This window comes from Bos taurus, chromosome 9 (genome assembly GCF_002263795.3).
Source record: "Bos taurus isolate L1 Dominette 01449 registration number 42190680 breed Hereford chromosome 9, ARS-UCD2.0, whole genome shotgun sequence".
In the NCBI taxonomy this organism is placed as follows: Eukaryota; Metazoa; Chordata; class Mammalia; order Artiodactyla; family Bovidae; genus Bos; species Bos taurus.
The window spans coordinates 72,172,318-72,198,424 of NC_037336.1; the positions used below are offsets into that span (position 1 = coordinate 72,172,318).

The following is a 26,107-nucleotide window of genomic DNA, read 5'->3' on the forward strand; positions in this document are numbered from 1 at the left end:
GACCCAGGGATCGAACCCGGGTCTCCTGCATTCCAGGCAGATGCTTTAACCTCTGAGCCACCAGGGACGCCAAAAAGTAGAGGAAACTGAGGTTGAAAGGAGTTCATAATTTGCCAAGGTCCCAACACTGGCTTCCCAGGTGGCGCTAGTGGTAAAGAATTCCCCTGTCAATGCAGGAGACATAAGAGATGCAGGTTTGATCCCTGGATCGGAAAGATCCCCTGGAGGAGGGCATGCAACCCACTCCAGTGTTATTGCCTGGAAAATTCCACGGGTAGAGGAGCCAGGCGGGCTCCATGGGGTCACAATGAGTTGGACATGACTGAGCGACTAAACACTAACAGAGCTCGGAGGGGGCATGGAGCCCGACCATCTCTGGATCTCACACTTTTTCATCTCGGTGCGCTCTTGGGAGTGGCTCAATAAAGATTTGTTAATGAGCATGTAGATAAGGAGTATAAGCACTTCTGATGCTGAGGAAAGAAGGGCTTAGGAGCTGCCCCAGCCCTGGCTCAGTGCTGGCCAAGTCACCTTGTGTTGCAAACCCAGTGTTTATACCCAGCCCAGCTGCGTCCTCCTACCCCGGAGGAGGAAGAAACAAGAGGCTGAGGAGGGCCCCCCTTGACCAGCAACCACTCGGGCTGCCTGTGCCAGAATCGTGGGGCTGTCACCTGGGTCTCTGACGGAAAATTTACCTCTCGTAGCAGGATCATGCTCTGTAGAGAGAACATCTGCTCAAAGTAAATTTGCTGTTTCAAAGAAAAATATTTAAATTACAGAAGAGGGCTGCAAACACATTTTTTTCCCCTTGATTATTTGCTCCAAGTGAATCTACATACAGTTACCTTGAGGGTATGGAAGAGAATCGCAAGCAAAGGAACATGATTATTGTTCTAATTAATAAGGAATTCCAAAATAGCACTCCAGAGCCTTCCCCTCCACTCTGTGCCCCAAAGTCCTTCACCAGATTCCTGCAGATTATATCCTTGGAGACCAGTGCAAAGATCAGGTAACCTTGCCCTGAGCTTTGCAGACTGAGGATCTGGCTCTGAGAAGAGTGATAGCTGCGTAATTTTGGTGAAGCCTTTGTAACAAGGCTGTCCTTGAGCAAATACAAGATAAAAGTAAGTAAGTTCACTTTGTTGAAGACAAATCACCTATGCCAAAGACCAGTCCCCCCGGGCTCCTTCCTGCCATGGATATTTGATTCAGGTAGGAGTCCTGCTTTCGAACTGTGGTATTGGAGAAGACTCGTGAGAATCCCTTGGACTGCAAGGAGATCAAACCAGTTAATCCTAAAGGAAATCAACCCTGAATATTCATTGGAAGGACTGATGCTGAAGCTGAAACTCTAAAACTTTCGCCACCTGTTGCAAAGAGCCCACTCATTGGAAAAGACCCTGATGCTGGGAAACATTGAAGGCAGGAAGAAACGGGGATGACAGAGGATGAGATGGTTGGATGGCATCACCGACTCAATGGACATGAGTTTGAGCAAACTCCAGGAGATAGTGAAGGAAAGGGAAGCCTGGCGTGTTACAGTCCATGGGGTCTCAAAGGCTCTGACACAACTTAGCGACTGAACAACAACGACAATGTTAAAATAGCTTTAACAGATCTCAGAATCATAAAAAGTACAGGTTTTCAGATCCATAGAGAGTGAAATAAAAATGTGAAAGTGCCATTTGCAGCAAGATAGAACTTACTGAAAGGGTAAAGTCCCTCCATGGCAGTCTTAGGTGCAAGATGGTGCCACAATTTTATGTCTCCACACTCTCTGGAAAAGGGCTGTGAGTACCCAGAGCAGAGGGAATGGAGAAGCTGTTTCAAGTCGTAAGTAAAGAGCAAAGAGGTATAAACTATCACAGGAATTTAATATATTGATATTTAATAATAGATGGAAGTTTTTTTTTTTTTTTTAATCCCAAATGTTTTTCCAATGAGAGAGCCTAATTTTTCACCACCAAAAATCAAGTTATTGCCACATGCCGCAGTAAAGTGGTGGCTCTCTCTGGAGTAGTCAGAGATATAATAATTCTTCCACAATGAGTACAGCCATTCACTGCAGGTGAGCAGGCCCTGCAACAATTCTCCTTGACATCTATTATTTCACCTTTTACCCTACTCTTCCAGGACCACCTCTGACATATGTGCCTCTATAAACGTCTGCGTGAGTCTTTAAAGTCTTTTCCAGGTTACAAGGATTGAGAAAATTTTGGACTTGCTGGGAGATGATTGTCCACAAATATTGAGACTCATATTTCACATGGTATTCAATCACCAAGGTTGTCTGTCAGAACAGGCCTGATCCAGATGAAATCTGTGGTGTTTATGGCTGCACAGAGTGCCATAAAACGACCATGAGGGACAAGCTCGTTGAAGTGGCTCTGTGTGCAGCAGAGGACACAAACTTGGATAAATAGAGCCAATCAGTGGAAACAGCTGAGCTCTGCCACGTCGGCAGCCATGCTTATCTCCCCCTCCTCCTATATTTCTGCCACTGCTGAACATTTTTTTCCACTGAGGCTGTCCTTTCTCTCCCTGTGCTTTCAGATGTAAACCCTGCAGCATTTCAGGCATGCTTTCCATTTGGCTTGAGCATTTCAGCCTCAGGTCTGAAAGACTCATGGAAGGCTTGAAACTCTTACCTTACCTTGAAACTCTTAGGGAACTCCTAGCAATTTGGAGGAAGTTCTACAGTTAAGCTGTAGAGTTCCCAACAACCTGATGGAGCCAGTGTCCTATACTTTGTAGGAGTGAAGCCAAATCCTACGGCTTTTACTGACTTTGCAGGCAATGTGCAGCAGACCCAAGCTCTCCTTTCACTGTAAAGAGGTACTTAAAATGTGAATTTGAAAGGGAGTATGCTCATTTCCTTCCAACTAGATGTTTAAATTATGATCTTATAAGTGCCTTGAGTGGGAAAATCTTGTCCTTTAAAAATATACTCCTCCATAAGCCACCATCAGGCTTCCCAGGTATCTCAGCTGGTAAAGGATTCTCTTGCAATGCATGAGACCCTGGTTCAATTCCTGGGTCAGGAAGTTCCACTAGTGAAGAGATAGGCTACCCACTCTAGTATTCTTGGGCTTCCCTGGTGATTCAGATGGTAAAGAATCCACTTGTAATGCAGGAGACCTGGGTTCGATCCCTGGGTTGGGAAGATCCCCTAGAGAAGGACATGACAACCCACTCTAATATTCTTGCCTGGAGAATCTCCATGGACAGAGAAGCCTGGCTGGCTACAGTCCATGGGGTAGCAAAGTGTCAGACATGACTGAGCGACTAAGCACAGCACAGCAAACCACCATCCACAACATCAGCAATGATATTTTTACTTTATTTTTTGTATTTTCCCTTCTCTCAGTCTCTCTGAATTTTGCTCACTCCTGGCCGCTTTTAAAATAGATACTTTACTCAAGAATCTTAACAAACCAAGAAAAGCAATGAAATAAAGCCTCAATGTTCCCCAATCTTTCTATTTTAATGATTTCTAGTCAGAATCCATCAGAAATTATTTTCTAAAATATTTTAGGAGAAATTGGATTATGTGGATTAATTGGATTAAATTTTAAATCCTTAAAAAAATTCCAGAGTTAAAGATGGAACCCTATTGTGAGCAGGTACCAATTGGGAATAAGAACTGTGGCAGGGTCTCCAAGCTTTAATGCTTGTGTAGCCTTTAAAATAATTAGAAAAGCTAAGTACTTTCTTTCATTTATAAGTCAACATCTCACTTTTTTTTTTACCATAAATTTAAATGACAGCAAAATATGCAATTTCAATGATTATTTATTTATTTTTGATGGCATTTAAAATCTATGTTTATAATAGAGAATATTTATATCACTCAAAGAGTTCCAGAGGAATTTAAATACCATCTCTATTTGATATTCATCTTCATCCATTTAAAAATATAGCAATATGGCATTTAATATAAAGTTTACATTTTTAAATAGATGAAATATTCTCAAGAATAATAAAAATTGATGGGGAGTTGAAAATTTTTTATAATAGCAGTGTCACTACATTCTTTAAATTAACAAAAAAATTTGTTGTAATGATAAATCAGTTGATAACTTGATTAGCTCAGCCTATAGATTTGTTGAAAGAAAATTATTGGAAATATCTAAGCTTAAGAAGTATTATTGTATAGTCATTAGAGTCATTTTTCTAGTCCACACCTACACCAATATCTCAAACTGCCTTTTTGATTAGTGTTCCTCAGGTTTTTATAATTGGGGATATATTGTCGTAATAAGATTTCTGGAAGGTAATAGATGTGCTTTCTTTTAAGTGGAAGAATAGTTTTTAGTGGGAAGATAAGGAAGAAGAAACTAGGAAACAGATTTTTCCTAAAGATCAAGAAATTGATTTCCTTTAATGAATCATTGAAGGAAGATTCCAGAAAGTAGCCCCCAGGAGTATGCTTATCCCAATTTGCAGATCACTGAACTAGAATTCAAAATGAAAAACAAAAAAAAGGGAAGGAGTTACAAAAAAGTAGTCCACTCTGGTTTACAGTATGATGTGAATGGAGTGCTTCACACGTAACATTTTATGTTGTACTTTTCTTGTGAATGATGCTTCAGTATTCATAATAAAAAATATAATGAAAAGTATTATAGTTTTTAATGTTGCAAGTGTTCTTTGGAAAAATGTTTAACATGTTCTGAAGAACAATAAAGTAACAAGCACATACTGTGCTTATTAAGATAGTGTTAAAATCTTTACTCTATTTCTTTAATGTTTTCAGTGTCTGATATTCATAATTTTTAAGGGCATGAGACAGTGATCATAGTGCAGGTCAGAGAGGAAAGTTAAACACTAATGTATTATATTATGTGAAAAGTTGTTGATGGCAATGTAATAAATGGTGCAATTTCTCTGTGTTTAGCTGTGTTTGTGCTACAAAAATACAGTTTCAGACTCTTTGGTTCTTTTGGGAACCACTGTGCATCATCTAACTCCAAAGAGGAAAGTGAAATTTAATTAGCAAAGGGCATATATTTCTTTTCTTTAAGTTTTTCCTCTTTTGCTTGGATGCAAATTTAGTACAAAACCATTCAGATACTATTGTTGGTTTACTTTGCATTACTGTAATGACTAACACCAGAGGACCAAATAAATCACCACTTTAATCAAGTTAAATATCTTTTAACTTAATTATCTTGGGGGGAGGAGGAACAGTATTGGTATGAATTTTGAATAACTGAAACATAAAACTTGAAAGAAAAGACATATTTGGAAGATCTTAAAGGTAGACACACAACACAAACCCATTGGGTGAATATGATTGTATAATGGCTACATTTGATAATAAAATTCTCTGTTTAAAGAATAATAATTTAATCAATATACCTTTTCTCTAAAAGTATGTATTATTCCATAAGAATGGTAGGGAAAAGAAAAGATTGAGCACTAAAAAAGTCTTTGACTGTAATGGTTTTGAATATTAGAGGCCTGGAGCCTAGAAGGAAATATAAAGAATATCAAAATCTCTTTGGAAACATTTGATGAAATTCTGGTCTGCAAGCCTTTGTTCTAAACCCTGTATATCTTGGAGTCGAGCAGCTAAGTAAACTTCCAAATTAGAACCTGCTGTTCCACATCCCTGGAATTGTCATCATCTTTAACTATGCAAACATCACATGAACAATTTCTTTTAGAGGAGTTCATTATTTAGTTATAAATTTTAGATTAAATGTTATGGCAGAAGAGTCATATGCTTACTACTGATACCTATCCTCCAAAAGGCTGCTTAAACGCCACAAAACCAAACAACCAAAGCTAGGCTCTACAATCTTTGTGCCTTAACAAGTTTCAGTGTTTTGTTTTAAACAGAACATTGTTTAATATGTTTTAGAATATTTGAGTTGAAAAGCAATTTTTCATGGGTCTTGCATTTCAGTATGTTTCCTGAGAAAAGCACTGACTTTGTTCCAGACTATCTTTCTAAGGATGTTCATATAACAAGCAGCCTTGGAAGATGGAGTGTCTCCTCTGGGCAAAAGTTTGCTTACTATTGCTTACATTAATGTCTCCCTCCAAGGGAAAGATCAGGTCGGTTTACTGTCTATTATAAAAGACTTGGGTTCCCCAAGGTTGGGATTCCTCTCCTCTAAAATAACCCATTCTATGTGTAGGTGTCATCTGGCCTGGTTCATGATGTCAAGGCATTAGGGCTTGGGGAACCATGCAAATGTGGTTAACTCTGGCTATTGCTATTGCTAAGAGTAATAAACTGTCTTTTGTCTCTGACCAAAGAGTCTAGTGTCTTTTGCCAAAATCCATGAAACTGAGACAGGCTAATTTGTAAGCTTTCTAGTGGGCTCAAATATCAGCCAGTTTATAGTTCTTGAGAGCTGATTATTTGTAGCTATGGTATGAATTTTTAAAAAAGATCTTTTATTACCATTATTAACTTTAGACTTCCCACTTACATCTGAGAAATTTTACATGATTCTTAAGCCTCAGATAATCCATTGAAATATTTCTATAAGCTCTAACACTAATTAAGTAAGTAAAAACAACCCCCAAATACCAGACTTAGACTTTTGTATATTTCTGCTAGGAAAACCGGGAAGAAATTATCTCAACACTTTTTTGGAAAGTGTCAAGTTTTAAAACATTCAATTACTAAACCAAGATAGGAATTATTATCCCATGATATGGCTAATCTCAGTCTTTTTTTCCACTTCAGGAGAAGGGTTGAATCTTATATTTGGAGAATATAATAGAAATAAATATTTTCTAATACCATAAATTTTTTATGGCCTTAATTTTTGTAACTTTAAGACATGAAACTTCTTAAGTCACCAAATGAATTAGAGATGGCTCCACATCCTCAATTGAGTAGCTTTACTCTGACATAACTTTTGGTCAAATGTGTATGAGGTTCCACACAAACCACTTTTATTTCTGATGCCCTCTATATTGATACAAATTCATACTAGAGGAGATCAGGATATGTCAACACCTGACTAGAGAGACAGCACCCCTACATCACAGAAGCTGAAAGAGTTCCAGAAACTTTTTTGGACTCATCTAACAAATATTTCTTGAGCCTTTCCTGTGGGCCAGGCACGAGGTTAGGCTCAAGGAAACAACAATGAACAAGACGGACTGTGCACATCCAAGACAGAGTCTAAATTAGTTGTGCCAACTCAGAATAACAAAGAAATTGGTTATTTCTCAGCCTAAATCACACCTTTCACCAAAGCCTCAGAATTTTCTGTAACATCTGTCTGATATACTATAAAAGAAGGCTCTCTTGACTGTAGGTAATGCAGAACTGAACCATACTTCAAGCAATACATGTATTTTCTTTAGTCTTGACCTAATTGGAATGATGCTTGGAAGGGAGGTGAGAAGGACCATGGCATCATAATTCAGTATGGAGCTATGGAACATTTGCTATGTCTCCTGAAATGGCTTAAGCAAAATGCCAGCTGAGGTCAGCGCTTGGCATTACTGGAACCATCCATCTCATGTCTAGACTGTACCCAGATGTTTAATAGCACTAATAACTAAGTGTATTGAGTCCATGCCACCCACCAGGCTATGCACTAGGTATACTACATGCAAATAGCTTTGTTCAACCCCACAGTTAAATTGTGAGGTAGGTCAGGAAGCTGAATCCTGGGGAGATGGATTGACTTGTCTGGAGTCCTACACCATGGAACTGCAATTCAGTGTCAGGAAGCTTGATGCCAATGTCTTGTCTGAATTCATGCACTTTGTTTACAACCTCTGCAGGCTTTCTTTCTCTCCTAAACCTTGTGTGACCCCCTTAAGGCCATTGATCTTATCCCTGATCCTTTTTTATTTTTCTTCATCACTCTTACTTCCACTTAAATGTTGACACTTCTCTCTTCTCGAAGCTGTATTATACATCTATTTATTTTCTGTTTTATTGCCTGTCCCCACCACTATGTCCCCATGCAGGGGAGGTGTGGCTTTCACTCATCCATCCCTGAGTCACCATCAATGGGCCCCATGCCCAATGGGTCATGACTGAGCCATTCACATGTGCTGGACAAGTGAGTGACCAGATGAATCCCCACCACCTTCTGCCCCTCTCCTCTCTTCCGGGTCACTCCAAGATACTTTCTTGCTGGAGCTCCTGCCTATTTGGAAGAAGAGATGGAGGTGATTTGGTGTCATCTGTCATTCAATCTTCAGGGTAAAGTTCTGTTTAAACTTGAGAATACAAAGGCAGATAAAGGATAACAGTTATAGCCTCATTATGGAGCTTAATATGTGACCATGGACAAATTCCTTCAATCTGCTCTAATGAAAAGATATTAGTCATGAGATAAGAAGAAGAGGTTAATTAATTAATTAATGGACGTAGGAGTTTTTGGATTTTTAAAAAAGGCCCTAATAATTGTTTTGAAAAGAACAGTCACACACATTTTTCTGAGTTGCAGAGGCTATTTTAAGGAAGGCGGCTACACAAGTATTACCTCAAATGAACTCATGAGATAATAACTTTATGCTTTGGGTTTGGACTCATTTCTGCTTTACTTTTGAAGCCTAAGAAGAAGACAAATCTCTATGTGGCTCTATATCCTCACAATGTCAGGGATCTTTGGTTCTACCCTGAAGCTTGAACTACAATAGAAAAGTGTTCATTATTAGAAGGAGCTAAAATGACCAGAATCACCCCAGAAAGAGTGGAGAGTCAAGGAAAGATTTTGAACATATTTTAAAGGGAGAGATGAGTCGTGGAAAACAGAATGTTTCATAAAAGTAATAAAAGCAGTGGGGTATATATTGTGATTTTATTTGATGGAAGAGTTTTAGTATGAGTTACAGGAGGGCAGAAGTTCTTAACCTCTATGAACCCCTTCAGCAGGCTCATGAAACCTATGGATTCCTCCATAGAATAATATTTTAAATGTACAAAATAAAATATGTAAGATTACTTGGTTGCAAATTTAAGCCCCCTTCTGAATTCTAGATTCCAGAGTACCCCAATTATTCTAGACTCAGGCAAACAGAGGACCAGAAAGTGAAATAATGTAGGGCATACACTTTAGCCTAAAAATAGAAATACTTTCTGACAAGAGAAACTATGTTGTGATCTAATACAATGAAGGAATGTTGTTCTAAGCCAACCCATATTTTAAAAGATTTAATAAAGATGATTTAATCTTGCTTTTGAGTTTTCTTTGGAACAGCAAGTACTTTTCCCTTTATGCCCCTGTTGACACAAAGGATTTGCTTCTATTACAAGTAATAAACTCTTTAAATGAAATACCTGAGCAATAATCGCATCAGGTTAATAAGTTTTATGATGCATTCATGATCTGGCATGAAAATTTGCTCTTAATAAAAAGATTCTTTAAATTTCAAATCATTTGTGCCAATACTCTAGAACACAATTTTGGTTATTGAATTGGAATTCTTATGGCATGGTTTCTTTGGAAAAGAAAAAATTAAATACAATATGAACATGGACATAAATGACTAACTCTTAGCAAGAAAAAAAGGAGAATTATTCAGATCTCTTCTAAAAACTCTAGCAGTATTGATAGTCTCAAGCCATCAGTGTAAATTAACTGCTTGTTTTCCTTAAAGGGAATGTATTCGAGCTTCTCTGGTGGCTCAGCAGTAAAGTTCAGTTCAGTTCAGTCTCTCAGTCGTGTCCGACTCTTTGCGACCCCATGAATCGCAGGCCTCCCTGTCCATCACCAACTCCTGGAGTTCACCCAAATTCATGTCCATTGAATCTGTGATGCCATCCAGCCATCTCATCCTCTGTCATCCCCTTCTCCTCCTGCCCCTAATCCCTCCCAGCATCAGGGTCTTTTCCAGTGAGTCAACTCTTCGCATGAGGTACTTGGAGTTTCAGCCTCAGCATCATTCCTTCCAATGAACACCCAGGACTGGTGTCCTTTAGGATGGACTGGTTGGGTTGCCGTTTCTTTCTCCAGGGGATCTTCGGGTTTGATCCTTGGGTTGGGAAGATCCCTTGGAGAAAGAAATGGCAACCCACTCCAGTATTCTTGCCTGGGGAATCCCAAGGACAGAGGAGCCTGGCAGGCTACAATCAATGGGGTCACAAGAGTTTGACAAGACTGAGTAACTAAACCACCACCACATTCTGTCCCCTACTGCTTGCCTTCTAGCCTCAGGTGTGAATATCTGAATCAGTGCTTGAAACAGCAATCGCAAGTGGAAGAAATCAGGAGATGATGGGTTATTTCCCTTTCCCAAATGCAAACCTCCTTCAAACCTGAGATTCTCATCTCATTAGCTTTGCTTTTGTTCTAAGAAATGCTCTGAAAGACTCTTCTCCATGTGAGAGTAAAAAGCAGAGATGTCAAAAAAAAAAAAAATCTGGTACTATTTTAGATACTTTGTGTCTGAAATTCCCAAATAACTCTTTATGACTTGACAAATGCCCTAAGTGCTTCCAATTACTTGTTTCTGAGCACTGCTAACTCTCCTGCATCTTTTCTTAGAGACCACAACAGAAAAAGATTTTTAGAACTCATGCCCAAATTGAGACGGGAGGGAAGGGGGCAGGGCACAACCTTTAAAAGAATGACAAGGCCATTGAGGGTATGATAAAGGCTGGTTAGAACAGATTAGGCCCAAAATGGCAGAAGACTGACTTTCAGTGAATCTTAGCCTCATTATATGCTCATTATAATATATTAGCATGTGCAAAATGACACACCCACAGGCACCATGACAGTTCTGAGGCTAACCATAAAAGGTCAGAGTGGGCAGTGGCTCAGTTCCTGGAAATCTCAGTCCCCTTCTCCAAAATAGTTGGAATAATTCTCCCACTTATTAGCCTATGAAATTATCCAGCTCATACAAACTGCTGCTGCTGCTGCTGCTGCTAAGTCACTTCAGTCATGTCTGACTCTGTGCGACCCCCCAATATTTTGGGGCCTCTCGCCTTCTGAGATGGCCTGAACTCTGTCTGTGGAGTGTGTTTCTCCCTAAATAAACCTGCTTTCCTATTTACTTTTCAGAGCAGATTCCTCTTGCCTGCCCTCTTATATCCTTCACAAGTGTCCTATATTAATAAACCTACTTTTTGCCTGTCACTATGCCTCTTGCTGAATTTTTTTCTGCAGCAAGACATAAATAACCTGAGGTCCATTAAGTCCTGTGACCAGGTGTGTGGTTTCAGCTGGGAGACTGTGGGTTTAAGGCCCCTCTTAAGCCAGAAATTGTGGGTTCCAGTACCATCTGAAGTGCAGCTGGATTGGAGTCCCACCCAAAGGAGTGAGGTTAGAAGACTGTGGGTTTGAGTCCCAAATTGAGGTGTGTGATTGCAAAGTGATGGATTGTTCTGCAAAAACTTGATGGTTTCAGGACATACAGGCTTTTCTGTGGCAACCTAGTGACCCTAGCTTTGTTAGTACTTATCCTACCAACTAGATATAGCTTGACATAGATAAAGAAACACAGTCCGAGATTTTCCTGTATATTCATCTTTGTTTTAAAGTTCTTTTGCTCTCCTCCTTAGAAACATGAACATACCCCAGCATCATTTTCAAACAAGTGGTGCTAATGGTAAAGAACCTTCCTGCCAATCAGGAGACAAAGGAGATGTAGGTTTGAGTCTGGCTTGGGAAAATCCCCGGAAGGAGGGCATGGCAACCCAGTTCAGTATTCTTGTCTGGAGAATCCCATGGACAGGGAGGCTGGTGGACTACTCTTGGCACAAAGAGTCAGACAAGACTGAGCAACTTAGCACTCAGCATGACTTCAAGGGATAGAAGGAAAAAATATGAGATGTCATGTCTTCCCTCCAAGAGCTTACAATCCAGTAACCACATTCTGATTAATAAACCAGTAAACACTCAAAAGCAATACACTGTTTCATTAAGGACTAAGTTGTTATCACGTGGTAACTTTCATTTACATCGTACACTCCAGGATCCAAACACTATGCATTGGCTCCCTTGATACTCACCTATACTCTGTGATGTAGGACAGGTATTATTATGCCTAGTTCATAGATTTAGAAACAGCTTCCGAGAAAATAAATGACTCAAAATCACATAACCAGTAGGCAGAAGAACTGAGATTAGAACTCAAGTTTTCTGATTTCAAATTCAGGCTCTTTGTAGCCCAGAACTGAACTACTCTACACTAGAAATAACTGGTAGTTCATATGAATAAAGACCTTGAAGAAATGGAGTGAATTCATAGAGGAGATAAGACTTTCACTGAGCTTTCAAGATAGGAGGGATTTGGGCAGACTAGAGGCAGAAGGAAAAGAGGTCACAACAAGTGCTTTCTGTCTCCTGACCTGGGTATGGAGCAGTGGAAGATAAAAACGCACAGAGAGCAAAGTATTGCCTCATGTCACAACTCTTCGTATCCTTAAGAACCTAAATGTGTTTCTATATGAATGGTAGCCCTGGAAGAAAAATCTATAGACTATGATGTAAATGGTTCCCTTGGAGTCATGCAGACACCCTGATGGAGTTGGGTGGATCATGGAGGGCCTTGAAAATCACACTTCCTTTCCTTCCAAGATGTGTGATATCATAGTAGAAAGAGAATGGAATTAGGCTTCGGATAGATACCCAGAGATCTAGTCCTAAATCTCTGTGATCTCAATCTCTCAGAATTTCTTGTTTCTTTTTTATAAAAGGGAAATGTAGAGTGGAGCATTTCTAGTCTTCTTTTCATCTTGAAAATGATTTGACTTTTCTGATATGGAAGAAAGTGGGAAGTCATGGTAGATTTGTGAGCTGTGGTGACATGAGGAACATGGTTGTTTAGGGAATACTGGTATGGTGGATGTATGTATGTAGAAAAGGCTGGAAGGGGAAAGAACCACAGGAAGGGCTTCCCAGTAATCTCAGGATGAGACCATAAAGAATAGATGAGGATGGCAGAAAAGGGAGGGACAATATGAACAGAGGAGTCCATTTTGAGGGAAAATCCAAGAACTTTTGATCATTGACTCCATCGGGAAATGGTCCCAGAGCATTAGAACTAAGTGACTGGAAGAGTGACTATTCCATGGAAAACAAAGACACGTCTTCTTGGCATAAGGGGAATAAGAATTCAGCAACAGCTTCTTTGTGTTCAGCTGACAGTGAAGCATCAAAATGGAAAAGTCCAGCACTCGTTGGGAAAAAAGGAACAAGAAGTCATGTGAGGTGATGGAACTCGAGATACGTGACGATCGTCAGCTCAAGGGAGACAATTAACATTCCTGAGAAAATAAATATGAAAGCTTTTATCATGCATTAGCAAAAGAGTGCCTTTGGTTTTATAGCTAAAGAAACAAAAGCCAAGAGACAATAATGAAATGACCTAACCTCTTTTTTAGAACTAGATGGAATGGAAGCTAGTCATATATTTTAACAAGTAATGTTCAATTAAAAGAAATAAATGTCTACACAGAAGACAGAATACAGAGCCTTTGACCCTCTGAAATATTTCTTTCCAGATTCATATTTATTCTCTTAGTCGAGTTTATTACCTGACAATTTTGTCCTGTGCCAATTTAGCTAAGCTGGAACTACATTTCCCAGAATTCCCTTCCCCATGTAGTTCTGGGTGAGGGTTGGCCAAAAGAGAAATTTGCCTGAGACTTGGAAGGCCAAGGTGACACTGAGCCCCATGCTTGGGGGCTGGCGCCCTGGACATCAATGCAGGATGTATAAGTTGTTGTGATATGCTGGTTGTCCTTGTTGGCATGGAGGAGCAGCCAGTACACCCAGATCTCCTCCTTCACCTTCAAGTACCAGGCCAGGCACATGGGAGGGCTCTGTGAAAAAGGACACTGGTTTCCTGCAGGTGGCCTGCATTATCAGAATTGACGTGGTGAGAGACAAATGTGGGTTCCCATTTCTCCTCAGGGATTCCTGCTTGTCCTAGCAGGGCCCCTGGTCTTTGCTGCCCCTGTTCCAAGTGCAGCTTTTCCTCCCACCTGCCCTGCTGACCTGCAGAAACTTCAGGCAGCATCCAGATGCAGAGGGCACAGGCTTCCCAGACTCTACCAGCTTTCCTCTGAGGCCCTGATAAGTGATCTTCTCTCTTTCCTCTAACTGTCCGTTCCAGATCTGTGCTTTCTCAGCAGCTCCCACAATTATGTGATGTCTAATCCCTGCGGAAAATTCCTTATCTCATATCACTCATAGTGGTTCTACCTTTTCTTATAGAATTTCTCACAGTGTCTTCTCACCAGGCCTTTGTCTACCAAGCCTCCCTTTAATTGACTACTTGTGCATTTCACTTATTCTCAAAGGATCATCAGCTATCAGAAAAGGATGATGAAATTTTTAAATGCATTTTAATATTTCTAAATAGGCCTCATGATAGACTGGAAACCAATATCAAAGTTCGGGCTACCATGAGGTTTAAGCACACTATTTGGCTACTGGTGACTAAGCTGGAAACCTCCATAATGCCCAGAACTACCCAGGTCCAGCTGTTAACTGAGAAAGAAAGAAACACCTATCTTGCTTAAGCTACTTTTATTTTGGTCTTTGTTGGAGCTGACCTTGAATTTCAACCAATATACATGCTAAACATATCTTAATTCTTTAGTTATTCAGGTAAATGCATGTCAAAACCTTCTTCATTTTATCATTATTTTCCTTCTCTTTTAGCCCATAGTTCAATCTTATAAAAAATGTACATGCTCACTTACCTAGCAGAGCTTCAGAAAAAGAGACTACCTCTATCTTGCATAAAATGCAGTGGCTTATTTAATGAATTCATGCAATGGATAATAATACACAAGTTTCATTTATTCCTATTTCTAATACATCTTCTGGCATCTGGTCCCATCACTTCATGGGAAATAGATGGGGAAACAGTGGAAACAGTGTCAGACTTTATTTTTGGGGGCTCCAAATTCACTGCAGATGGTGATTGTAGCCATGAAATTAAAGGATGCTTACTCCTTGGAAGGAAAGTTATGACCAACCTAGATAGCATATTCAAAAGCAGAGACACTACTTTGGCAACAAAGGTCCATCTAGTCAAGGCTATGGTTTTTCCAATGGTCATGTATGGATGTGAGAGTTGGACTGTGAAGAAGGCTGAGCGCCAAAGAATTGATGCTTTTGAACTGTGGTGTTAGAGAAGACTCTTGAGAGTCCCTTGGACTGCAAGGAGATCCAACCAGTCCATCCTAAAGGAGACCAGTCCTGGGTGTTCATTGGAGGGAATGATGTTGAGGCTGAAACTCCAGTACTTTGGCCACCTCATGCGAAGAGTTGACTCATTGGAAAAGACCCTGATGCTGGGAGGGATTAGGGGCAGGTGGAAAAGGGGACAACAGAGGATGAGATGGCTGGATGGCATCACCGACTCAATGGACGTGAGTTTGAGTGAACTCCAGGAGTTGGTGATGGACAGGGAGGCCTGGTGTGCTGCGATTCGTGGGGTTGCAAAGAGTCAGACATGACTGAGTGACTGAACTGAACTGAGCTGAATACATCTTCAAGGAGAGAACTGAACTAGCAATTAATGGTTACCATCAGGACCAATACAGTTCTGTCTGTTTGTCTTGTCCATTTCATAAACAGTACATGTTTTCATGTGAGCAAGTCACTTAACTTCTCTGAGATTCAGTGTCTTCATTTATAAAATCTAGTGAATGTTTTTCTTCCAAGGCTTGTGGTGAAACCTCCAAAACATGTAAAAAATTCCTAGAGCAGTGTTTGACATAATATTAGTTGACTCTAAAGTTTAAATTATATATATATATATTTAAAATTAGTATAGAATAATATTTGAGGAATTCTAGAAGGTAAATCAGAGAAGGCTACTGTAGTACTTCAGTACTCTTGCCTGGAAAATCCCATGGATGGAGGAGCCTGGTAGGCTGCAGTCCATGGGGTCACTAAGAGTCGGACACGACTGAGCGACTTCACTTTCATTTTTCACTTTCCTGCATTGGAGAAGGAAATGGCAACCCACTCCAGTGTTCTTGCCTGGAGAATCTCAGGGACGGGGTAGCCTGGTGGGCTGCTGTCTCTGGGGTCGCACAGAGTCGGACACGACTGAAGCGACTTAGCAGCAGCAGAAGGTAAATAATAAACAGCCTCCAATAAGTTCCCCCAAAGTCAGACTGAACATCCTAAAAGGAAAACTCTTGCTCTAATACAGTAATGTATCAAATGATATATGTGTAACTGAAGAATTACTGCACTTTACAAAGTTATCCAAAAACTAAAGAGAAGAAGTGTAGCATGTGCTCAAGAAGATTCTTATAATGAACAGGTTGGCTCTGGAAGTTTAAAATCAGTTTCTCATATTATAATATGTAGCATGTATTAATCTCTTCCAATCTGAGAGGTTCTCTGAATGAAAACAAAACAAAAAAAAAGGCATTCTTTTCTTAGATTCTTAGTTGATCTGTGATATTTCAAAAGACTGGATCAAGAAAACTGATGCAAAAAAGGAAATATTTTTAGTTTTATGATAAATATATAGGTGGAAAAGGGCTTCTCTGGTGGCTCAGACAGTAAAAATCTGCTTGCAATGCGGGAGACCTGAGTTAGATCCCTGGGTTGGGCAGATCCCCTGGAGGAGGGCATGGCAACTCACTCCAGTATTCCTGCCTAGAGACTCACCATGGACAGAAGAAGCTGACAGGTTAAAGTCCGTGGGGTCGCAAAGAGTCGGACTTGACTGAGCATCTAAGCACAGAGGGAAAAAAAAGATGCCAGCAGAGGAAATCAACGGAGCAATAAATACCACCTCAAGTTTATCAAGTGAGCAAAGATTATTGTACTTATTAATATAGAAAGGTCCGTAGACAAGGCTAAGTTGTTCCTTGGTAAAAGCTAGCACTCATATCTTGCTCTTCCGGTAGACTTTAATGAGTTTCTGAAAATAATTTTTAAAAGGTGCTTACTTATTTATTTCATTAGCTGTATGTATCAGAGTTGACATGTAAGCATTGTTATTGCTGCATTTTATGGCTCCCCAAAATTCATATATTGAAACCCTAAACCCCATTGTGATGATATTTGAAATGTGGCCTTTGGGAAGTAATTAGATCATAAGGGTGAAGTTTCCATGATGGAATTAGTACCCTTATAATAAGAGACACAAAAGATATAGCTACTTCTCTCTCTGTCTCTCTCCAGCACAGCAAGAAGTCTGCCTTTACAACACAGGAAGAGGGAGCTGCCAAGAACTGAATCTCCTAACTCCTTGATCTTGAACTTCCCAGCCTCCAGACTGTGAGAAATTAATGTTTGTTCTCTAAGCCATGGCGACCCAAGCTGATTAAAACAAGCGTCTCACAGGTACACACCCAAGTAATTGAATCCTGAAATAATGGTAGAAACTTGTTTCCAGGAAACTGTTCGTTAATGGTATTCATCATTTTCAGCCTTAAGAAGCAGTACCAGGGTCCAGGAATCTGTCAGAGAGATCAAGGGTTGATGGTACTGTAGTATTTCATCTTCTTCCTAAGCACAGTCCTTTATGGGGAAATCTGCCTACCCATATTGCAAAAGAAAGGGCCAGCTTCAGGACATCAATGCTTTAGATCATGCAATCCAATCTAGCCATCGCTGCTTATACCAGAACAGCCAGTTATGACTCGGCATAGCAAAGAGCAGTGTAGATCAGATTCCTTCTCTGGAATCTGAATGAATCACTATCTAGAGATTGATTTCACAAAGAAGTAGGAGTAGAAGCTAAAAGATGAGGAAGCAGAGAATTGAAGGAAAGGCCACATTGGCCATGTGCAAGTCCAGTCATTAATGAACTCAGATTAAGCAGGCCAAAGCTGCTGATTGCTGAACAGAATGAAGCAGACACAGGGAGCATAGCTCAATCCATTGAACCAAAAACCTCCTTGAAGACAGGACAATATCTGTCTTGCTCATTACTGTTTCCCTATCACTCATAGTTCCTGGCTATTAAAACAATTCGTCACTCAATCTACATTATTTCAATGAAGAGCTAACAGTGGATCACTAGGTCAAGCCCTTTTCCAGAAACACTATCCCGTGTCTGGCAGCTGCATGTGTTCATGAAATTCCTTCTCCTTCAACACAGCCTACATCTTCTTATTATTCCTGAGCTTCCAGCACTTTCCTTTTTTGGAGCAAGTATATCTGCTCCTTGATGATTGTAAATAAACATTTCAATATCAACTCTGTAAATGAGGAAAGAAAGGAGGAAGAAAGAAAGAGGGGTGGAGAAGAATGAGAAGGGAGAGAGAGATGCAGATGGAAGCTAAAGGTGGTAGGGACAGACCGCCCTTGATTTTTAAGCCCGTCCTTTTCCAATGAGGTGCAAAAAAAAAAAAAAAAAGAGCTTTCACAACTTCTCTGCAGAGAGGTTTAGAGTTTGGATGAGAAGCTAAAAGATTAAAGAACGGCAACAACCAACCTATGCTAGCAAACTCTAGATGAAGTTTGCTCAAGAGAAGTAATTAAGCTTTGTCATTGCAAAAGACCAACTATATCAAATAAAACAGTCTTGTAGCTACCTCCCTGTAGACTGTTTGCACTGTTTTCAATGGGAATACATGGATCCCCATTCACCCATTTAACAGAGTATAGTCTTGGGAGGTTATTCTAGTGATCAAATATCATCCTTCCCCAAATAATGCCGTCTTAATTCCCTTCTTCATTATTACTGGAATGAATCCATTATTGTGTCTTTGAAAAAATCTAAACACAATTTTTTTCTTCCACCTTCAAAGAAACTAGAGAATTATACAGAAGAAAATGTCCCAGTAAACTTAGACTTCATAAAACAATATATTCTCTTGAGCAATATATCTTTTGAGGTCTGATTCCTTCCCAATTAATTAATAGTAAAGCATCTTCATGTGACAGATAACGGGAAGCTCCTCATTGGTTGGATACTAGCCCAGCACATTTCACAAAGCAGATATAAGACAGGTGTATTTTCCTCATTACCAGAAACATGAGGTGGCCAATACTATTCCTGGCTTGCTTCTAGTATTTCCACGTACGAAGTATTACAGCAGTAGGATGTTCTGACTGGTCAAAAGTAATTGGTAACATTCATAAGGCAAGAGAGGGAAGGAATAAAAACTAAAATACTTACTTGGTCCTAGACCAATTGAAAAGGCAGCAACGTAAACAAGCAAGCTGGCTAAAGAAAGCCATTTCAAAAAAGTGGGGACATCTGCAGAGTCTGTGACGATCCGGTATTCAGTTTGGCTTAGTCCAGCATTTGGTAAGGATGCCAGGGTCGTTTCTCCTTTCCCATTTATGTCATTTCTCGTGGGCCTCAGTGAGCTTCTGCTGTGGAAAGTCATCCCTTTAAAGGATTCTCTAAGAGTGTCATTGCTGGCTGACAAGTTACCTGGTCCATAAAACACAGACTCATCCAAGGACTGGTTGATAGGACTATGGTTTCTGCAGATACTGGTGAAGTTCATGTGGATGTTGAGATTCACGATGCCCATGGTCACCAACGAAGCTGCCATCACAGAGGAACCGATACACAGGAAGGTTTTGCTCCCAACCTGGTCTACGAGAAGGGTGGCTGGGATGGTGCTGATGACCTTGACAACCCCAACCCCGGTGGAGGCGAGGCTAGCTGCCTCATTGCTTTGGAAGCCAACGGACTTCAAAACAGTAGATGCATAGAATAATATGTTTGGCTGGCCAGTGATCTGTACAAAAAATACCAGCATTAAGCCTATCATGATTCGGGTCCTCATGTTGTCTTTTGAACGAAACAGATCCCAAAAACTGTACTGATATTCATCTTTCAGGGAAGATTTTATCACAGTGAGTTCCTCCGTTGTATCCGAGATAGCTCTCAGCTTTCCAAGAACCTTACTAGCAGCTTCCTCATGTCCCTTCATCACCAGAAATCGAGGACTTGGAGGAAGAAAGTACATTGCAATGGCTTGCAAAACTCCCAAGGGAATAACAAGGCCGAACATGTATTTCCAGCCATGGGAAATGTTGGCAAATGCATAATTTGAAATGTAGGCAAAAAGAATTCCGATGACAATCATCAGTTCATTCAGTGACACGAGAAGGCCTCTTCTGTGTTGGGGAGCAATTTCTGCGATGTAGACACAAGTGGCGGTGGAGGAGAGTGAAATGAAAACTCCAATAGCAATGCGCCCCCCTATAAGAGTGGTGTAAGATAAACTGATAATCAAGACCAGGCTTCCAAGTCCGAGAAGGCAGGAGGACAAAATGATGGCGGCCCTTCTCCCGTACCTGTCAATCAGGACTCCTCCGATTAGAGAGGCCAGGAGGGCCCCGATAAGCAGGGAGCTCACCACCATTTCCTGCTCATGGCAGGTCAGGACTAACAAGGTTCTTATTTGCAGAAGAGCCCCAGAGATGATTCCAAGTTCATACCCCACCAGGAAGCCACTGACAGCAGCTGTGACAGACGACAGGAGAGTATACATGCCACAACCTACGAGCAGAGAGAAGAAACAGGTCAGTTCTGAGTCGCATCTGATGGAGACTCAACCTTGTCTAAGTACATTTTCCATAGCACTGATTATAAACACATATATGTGAAAGTCTCTCAGTCATGTCCGACTCTGCAACCCCATGTACTATACAGTACATGGAATTGTCCAGGCCAGAATACTGGAGTGGGTAGCCTTTCCCTTCTCCAGGGGATCTTCCCAACCCAGGGATCAAACCCAGGTCTTCCACATTGCAGGCGGATTCTTTACCAATAAACACATATAATTACAGTCAAATAATACACTAACCAAAACATGATTAGATAAAGAAGGAAAAGTCCTTTTTTCTTTTTTGGTGAGGAGGGAGTGGAGGCATTTACATGGTTTTTGTTTGTATGTATGTGTGTGTGATGTGATATTGGTTTTCATTTTGAACAGACCCATATGTGAGATAAACAGATGACAGATGATGGGGACTGAACAAGCAAGAACACAGTTTTGTTCCTGTCTTGGTGCTGGATTGGAAATTCAGAACGCCTGGCTCCTCAGGTCCTGCTGTCTAAGGCAAACCCTTGAGAGCAAGTTACAGAGGGAAGCAGTCTCTGGAAGGGCCTCAGTCTGCCCAGTGTGGAATCTGGGGGAAAATAAAGCACAGCGTCCAGGAAACCTGCCCTCATGTCTCCTTGGCCAAAATTCAGCCACCCCTGGCTTTGCTGAAACACAGGAGGGTGATGGGGAAGACCAGGGTGTGAGTGCCTTCACAAAGTCGGGGCTGGGTCAGAAAGAAGGGGTGGAGAAGAAGAACAAAAGAGGCTTTGTATTGTCCCATTCTTTTGAGGTTAATATCTGAGGGAAAATGGCAAAATGTTATTGTTGTTGTATCACTAAGTCAGGTCTGACTCTTTGTGACCCCGTGGACTGTAGCACCCTAGGCTTGTCTATCCTCCACTATCTCCCAGAGTTTGCTCAAATTCATTTTAACAGGCAAAATGTTAAGTCATTCATTTTCAGTGGTAGGTACACCGATGTTTGTTACATGTTTGTAATTTACTTTGGGTACCTGATGCGAAGAGCCAATTCATTGGAAAAGACCCTGATGCTGGGAAAGATTAAAGGCAAAAGGAGAAGGGGGCGGCAGAAGATGAGATGGTTAGATAGCATCACTGACTCAATGGACGTGAATTTGAGCAAACTTGGAGAGATAGCAGAGGACAGGGAAACCTGGAGTGCTGCAGTTCATGGGGTAACAAAGAGTTCACCATGACTTAGTGACTGAACAACAACTTGTCACAACAGAAAGGAAACAAACAAACAAAAAAGACAAAAAGCCAGGGAAGAGTACTGCAGGCAGAAGAAGCAGTAGCTTCCAAGGTCTGAGCACAAGGAAGCTTAGGTCATGTTTTAGGAACTATCAGATGTATGGGGCATACCCTGAGCTTGGATAGGGAGGCAGAGGGGGTGTGTGTCAGTGAGCATAGGTAGGTAGAGAGGACAGGTAGACTTCATGCTGGACCTGGCAGATCACAGTGACAATTTTTATTGTATTCCCAGTAACAGAGGGTGCATGCCTACTGCTGCTGCTGCTGCTAAGTCGCCTCAGTCGTGTCCGACTCTGTGCGACCCCATAGACGGCAGCCCACCAGGCTCCTCTGTCCATGGGATTCTCCAGGCAAGAACACTGGAGTGGGTTGCCATTTCCTCCTCCAATGCATGAAAGTGAAAAGTCAAAGTGAAGTCACTCAGTCGTGTCCGACTCCTAGTGACCCCTTGGACTGCAGCCCACCAGGCTCCTCCATCCATGGGATTTTCCAGGCAAGAGTACTGGAGTGGGGTGCCATTGCCTTCTCCAGTGTGCATGCCTACTGACCAGTAAAAGGGAAAGTATTCTGAGCTTCTTGCTTTTGTGTGGAGACTAGTTCTTCAAGGGGCCAGACTTGTAGCAGGGGAGGGTAGTTTGTAACCTTGGTGTTGATAGGAAACAGTGCCAGCTTGCATTTGCTTGCATTTGGGTGTGGAGAATGGAATTGATGACAAGCAGACAAATTCAAGAGTTAATTTGAAAGTAAAAATGATGACATTTGCTCATGAATTGGTGTTGGAGGGTAAGGAAGTAGATCAGAACCCAAGATGGCCCCCTGGTTTGAGCAGTCAGTTGGGTGATTTTATAATAGTACCCTGTACATGGGCTTACGTATTATACTATACAGGCAATAGACTGACCTAGGGAAGAAGGCCAGGGGACCTGGCTATGGGTGGGGGTGAAAGGAGAAGTGGAAATCAGAAGTTCCACGTTAGACTTGCTAAAATGTTTGTTTTCCCTGTAAGATGTTCAGATTAAAATATCAGGTAGCAGATTGAGTATACAGATCTGGAACTTAAGAGACAAGTCAAGCCTGGAGAGATGTACTGGGGATTCAGCAATGTGTGTATGATATTTAAAGCCATGGGAAGGGGTGAGATCACTTTGGGAGACAGAACAGAGTAGCAGGAGAGACAGGACGAAAGGCGAGGATATTGGGAACACCAGCATTCAGAAGAGGAGATGACAGCAAAGGCAATGGAGAAGCAGAACTGAGATATGTGTGAAATGGACTAGAAATGTGTACTTGGACACACAGTTATCCCAGGCTGAGCTAGGGCTGAGATTGTGCCATTCTGGAGTAGCAGATATGGTTTTAAAATGCTGTTTAGCTTTGGTGAAAGGAGCAGGTCAAACAAAGGTGATCTGAAACCACTTTCCCCCGCTACAAGTATCCAAGGTGTTTCACATCTCTGGGATCCTGATGGCATAAGGAAAACGAAAGACTCCAAAAATAAAATTTAAAAAGCATCAATTATTTAGATGGAGGAGCAAATAAAAATGCAATAATCCACAATAAAATAAAGTTGATATATGAGCATTGTCGGAGAAGGCAATGGCACCCCACTCCAGCACTCTTGCCTGGAAAATCCCATGGACGGAGGAGCCTGGTGGGCTGCAGTCCATGGGGTCGCTAAGAGTCGGACACGACTGAGCGACTTCCCTTTCGCTTTTAACTTTTCACTTTTCACTTTCATGCATTGGAGAAGGAAATGACAACCCACTCCAGTGTTCTTGCCTGGAGAATCCCAGGGACGGGGGAGCCTGGTGGGCTGCCGTCTATGGGGTCGCACAGAGTCGGACACGACTGAAGCGACTTAGCAGCAGCATGAGCATTGTGAACACAAACCATTAAAATGAAACTACATCAGCAACTTATCCAGCTAATTGGAAAACAGATATGTAAAATCCCTACACAACAGGTGTTATCTCTTTATATGTAACATAATGAAACAAAACAAATGTGGTTCTTGCCCCCCAAGAAACTTAACATTCCAGTGATATCTCTATTATTTATCATATCTCTTTTAATTTTCATGTGCAAAATCAGTTTACAGCACTCTCGTGCCCTCAGTTTCCACATAAATTATTTCCCCACATAATCTTAAAATTCTCAGCAGATTCTTCTACCAAAAGGAGATTTGGGTCAGATTTTCATATTAGGATAAGAATATTGTATTGCTTTGTATCTCTTCTTGTCATTGTTCATTTTAGCTAAGTCTGATGTGTTGATTAGGGTGTGTGCTTCGTCGATTCATCTCCAATATTCGGATTGGAGAAATAAGTGATTCTGGAGAGTGATGCACCTGGGGAACAGGTTGCATGAGGCCCCTCAGAGGGGATTTAGAGGGACAGAAGGCTGCAGGAAGGTACTGAGCAAGGACCTGGGGGAAGAGATGCCAGAGCTGTGTGAGCAGCAGCAGATGTCTTTGCCACATTGTCCTTCTCCTTCCCCTTCCCTAGTTTCTCTCTCTTGTTGGATGGGAAATAGTGCTTCCCTGCAGAAAGAATGGAGAAGGCAATGGCACCCCACTCTAGTACTCTTGCCTGGAAAATCCCATGGATGGAGGAGCCTGATAGGCTGCAGTCCATGGGTTGCTAAGAGTCAGACACTACTGAGCGACTTCCCTTTCACTTTTCACTTTCATGCATTGGAGAAGGAAATGTCAACCCACTCTAGTGTTCTTGCCTGGAGAATCCCAGGGACGGGGGAGCCTGATCGGCTGCCCTCTACGGGGTCACACACAGTTGGACACGACTGAAATGACTTAGCAGCAGCAGCAGCAGAAAAAAAGACCCTTTGAGATACATCCAGATACTCCTTGATGCTCTATTATTCTACTTTAGAGAGAGTTGAGGTGGTGGATTAAGGGGGAAAGCAGGTGGAGGAGGGTACAAGTCCCAGGCCCAGCTTCTTGTGGTCTGGGGAAAAAAGCTCCTAACAGAACAGAGATGTAGCCTTTTCTTCAGCTTTCTGGACTTAACTTCATATGCCTAGTTCTTTTATTCAGAGTTCATAGGACACTGACAGACTAGGGTATGTGCAAAGGGTCTAGAAACCATCCCAGTTTTTCAATGGCCCTCTTGATATCCAGCAGCTAGTGCTCAGTACAATTCTTCAGAGATATAATAAAATTGTCTCTATATGAATTGATAAAAAATTATCTGTACAAAATCGCAAATTTTTAAAAATTATATATCACAATATTATCTATCTATCGATGCATAGCTGGATGACATGCCCTGGGCCCTGGCTGGATGACATGCCCTGGGCCTTGGCTGTCCCACCAAAGAAGTTATGCTTTTGAACTCTGGTGTTGGAGAAGATACTTGAGAGTCCCTTGGACTGCAAGGAGATCAAACCAGTCAATCCTAAAGGAAATCAGTCCTGAATATTCATTGGAAGGACTGATGCTGAAGCTGAAACTCCAATACTTTGGCCACCTGAAGCAAAGAACTTACTCATTGGAAAAGACCCTGATCCTGGGAAAGATTGAAGGCAGGAGGAGAAGGGGATGACAGAGGATGAGATGGTTGGATGGCATCACCAACTCAATGGACATGAGTTTGAGCAAGCTCTGGGAGTTGGTGATAGAGAAGCCTGGCGTGCTGCAGTCCATGGGGTTGCAAAAAGTTGGAGACACACAAAACAATCACCTATCTATCTAGGCAATTTGCCTTCAACAACTGCATCCCAGGCTTCCCTGTTGGCTCAGTGGTAAAGAATCTGCCTGCCAATGCAAGAGACACAGGTTCAATCCTTGATCCAGGAAGATCCCACACGCCGTTGAGTAACTAAGCTTGTGTGCCACACCTATTGATCCTGTGTTCTAGAGCCTGGGAGCTGCAACTATTGAAGCCCGCACACCCTAGAGCCCAAGCTCTGCAACCAGAAGCCACTGCAACAAGAAGGCCGAGCACTGCAACGAGAGAGGAGCCCCTGCTCACCACAACTAGAGAAAAGCCCCTAGCAATGAAGACCCAGCACAGCCATTGATAAATAAATTAAATTAATTATTAAAAAAATTTTTGCACTCCATGACCCTATTCTCACATGAGTGAGGTGATACCAACATAGGTTATATGCTACAGAATTAAGCTAAGGTTTTCATTGTCTGAATTTTATTGGAAGAGTATATCTTCCCTGTTACATGGTTTAAGGGCTACTGCTCCAAACTAGTTTCCCCATTCATCTCACTGTTGCTTATTACTGCTGAGGTCCATTATGGTCCTCAAGCTGCCCATTCAAGATTTGGAATTTTAATTTAGGGTGGAAGGCTAGTCCCCAAGTCTTCCAAGATCTCAGCCCTGTGACACCTTAGGACTTCCCCACAGGAAATTTTCCTGGTGCTACTTTACCATACAAA

At 41.4% G+C, this 26,107-nt stretch overlaps 1 protein-coding gene across 2 annotated transcripts in view; it reads right to left on the reverse strand.

Annotated features, from left to right (window-relative positions):
- Positions 1-26,107, reverse strand: part of SLC2A12 (solute carrier family 2 member 12) — a 75,973-nt gene that overhangs the window by 24,790 nt on the left and 25,076 nt on the right. For both annotated transcript variants that reach the window (XM_024996436.2, NM_001011683.2), the window contains 1 exon segment: positions 19,042-20,382. In XM_024996436.2, the coding sequence (XP_024852204.1) occupies positions 19,042-20,382 (1,341 nt within the window).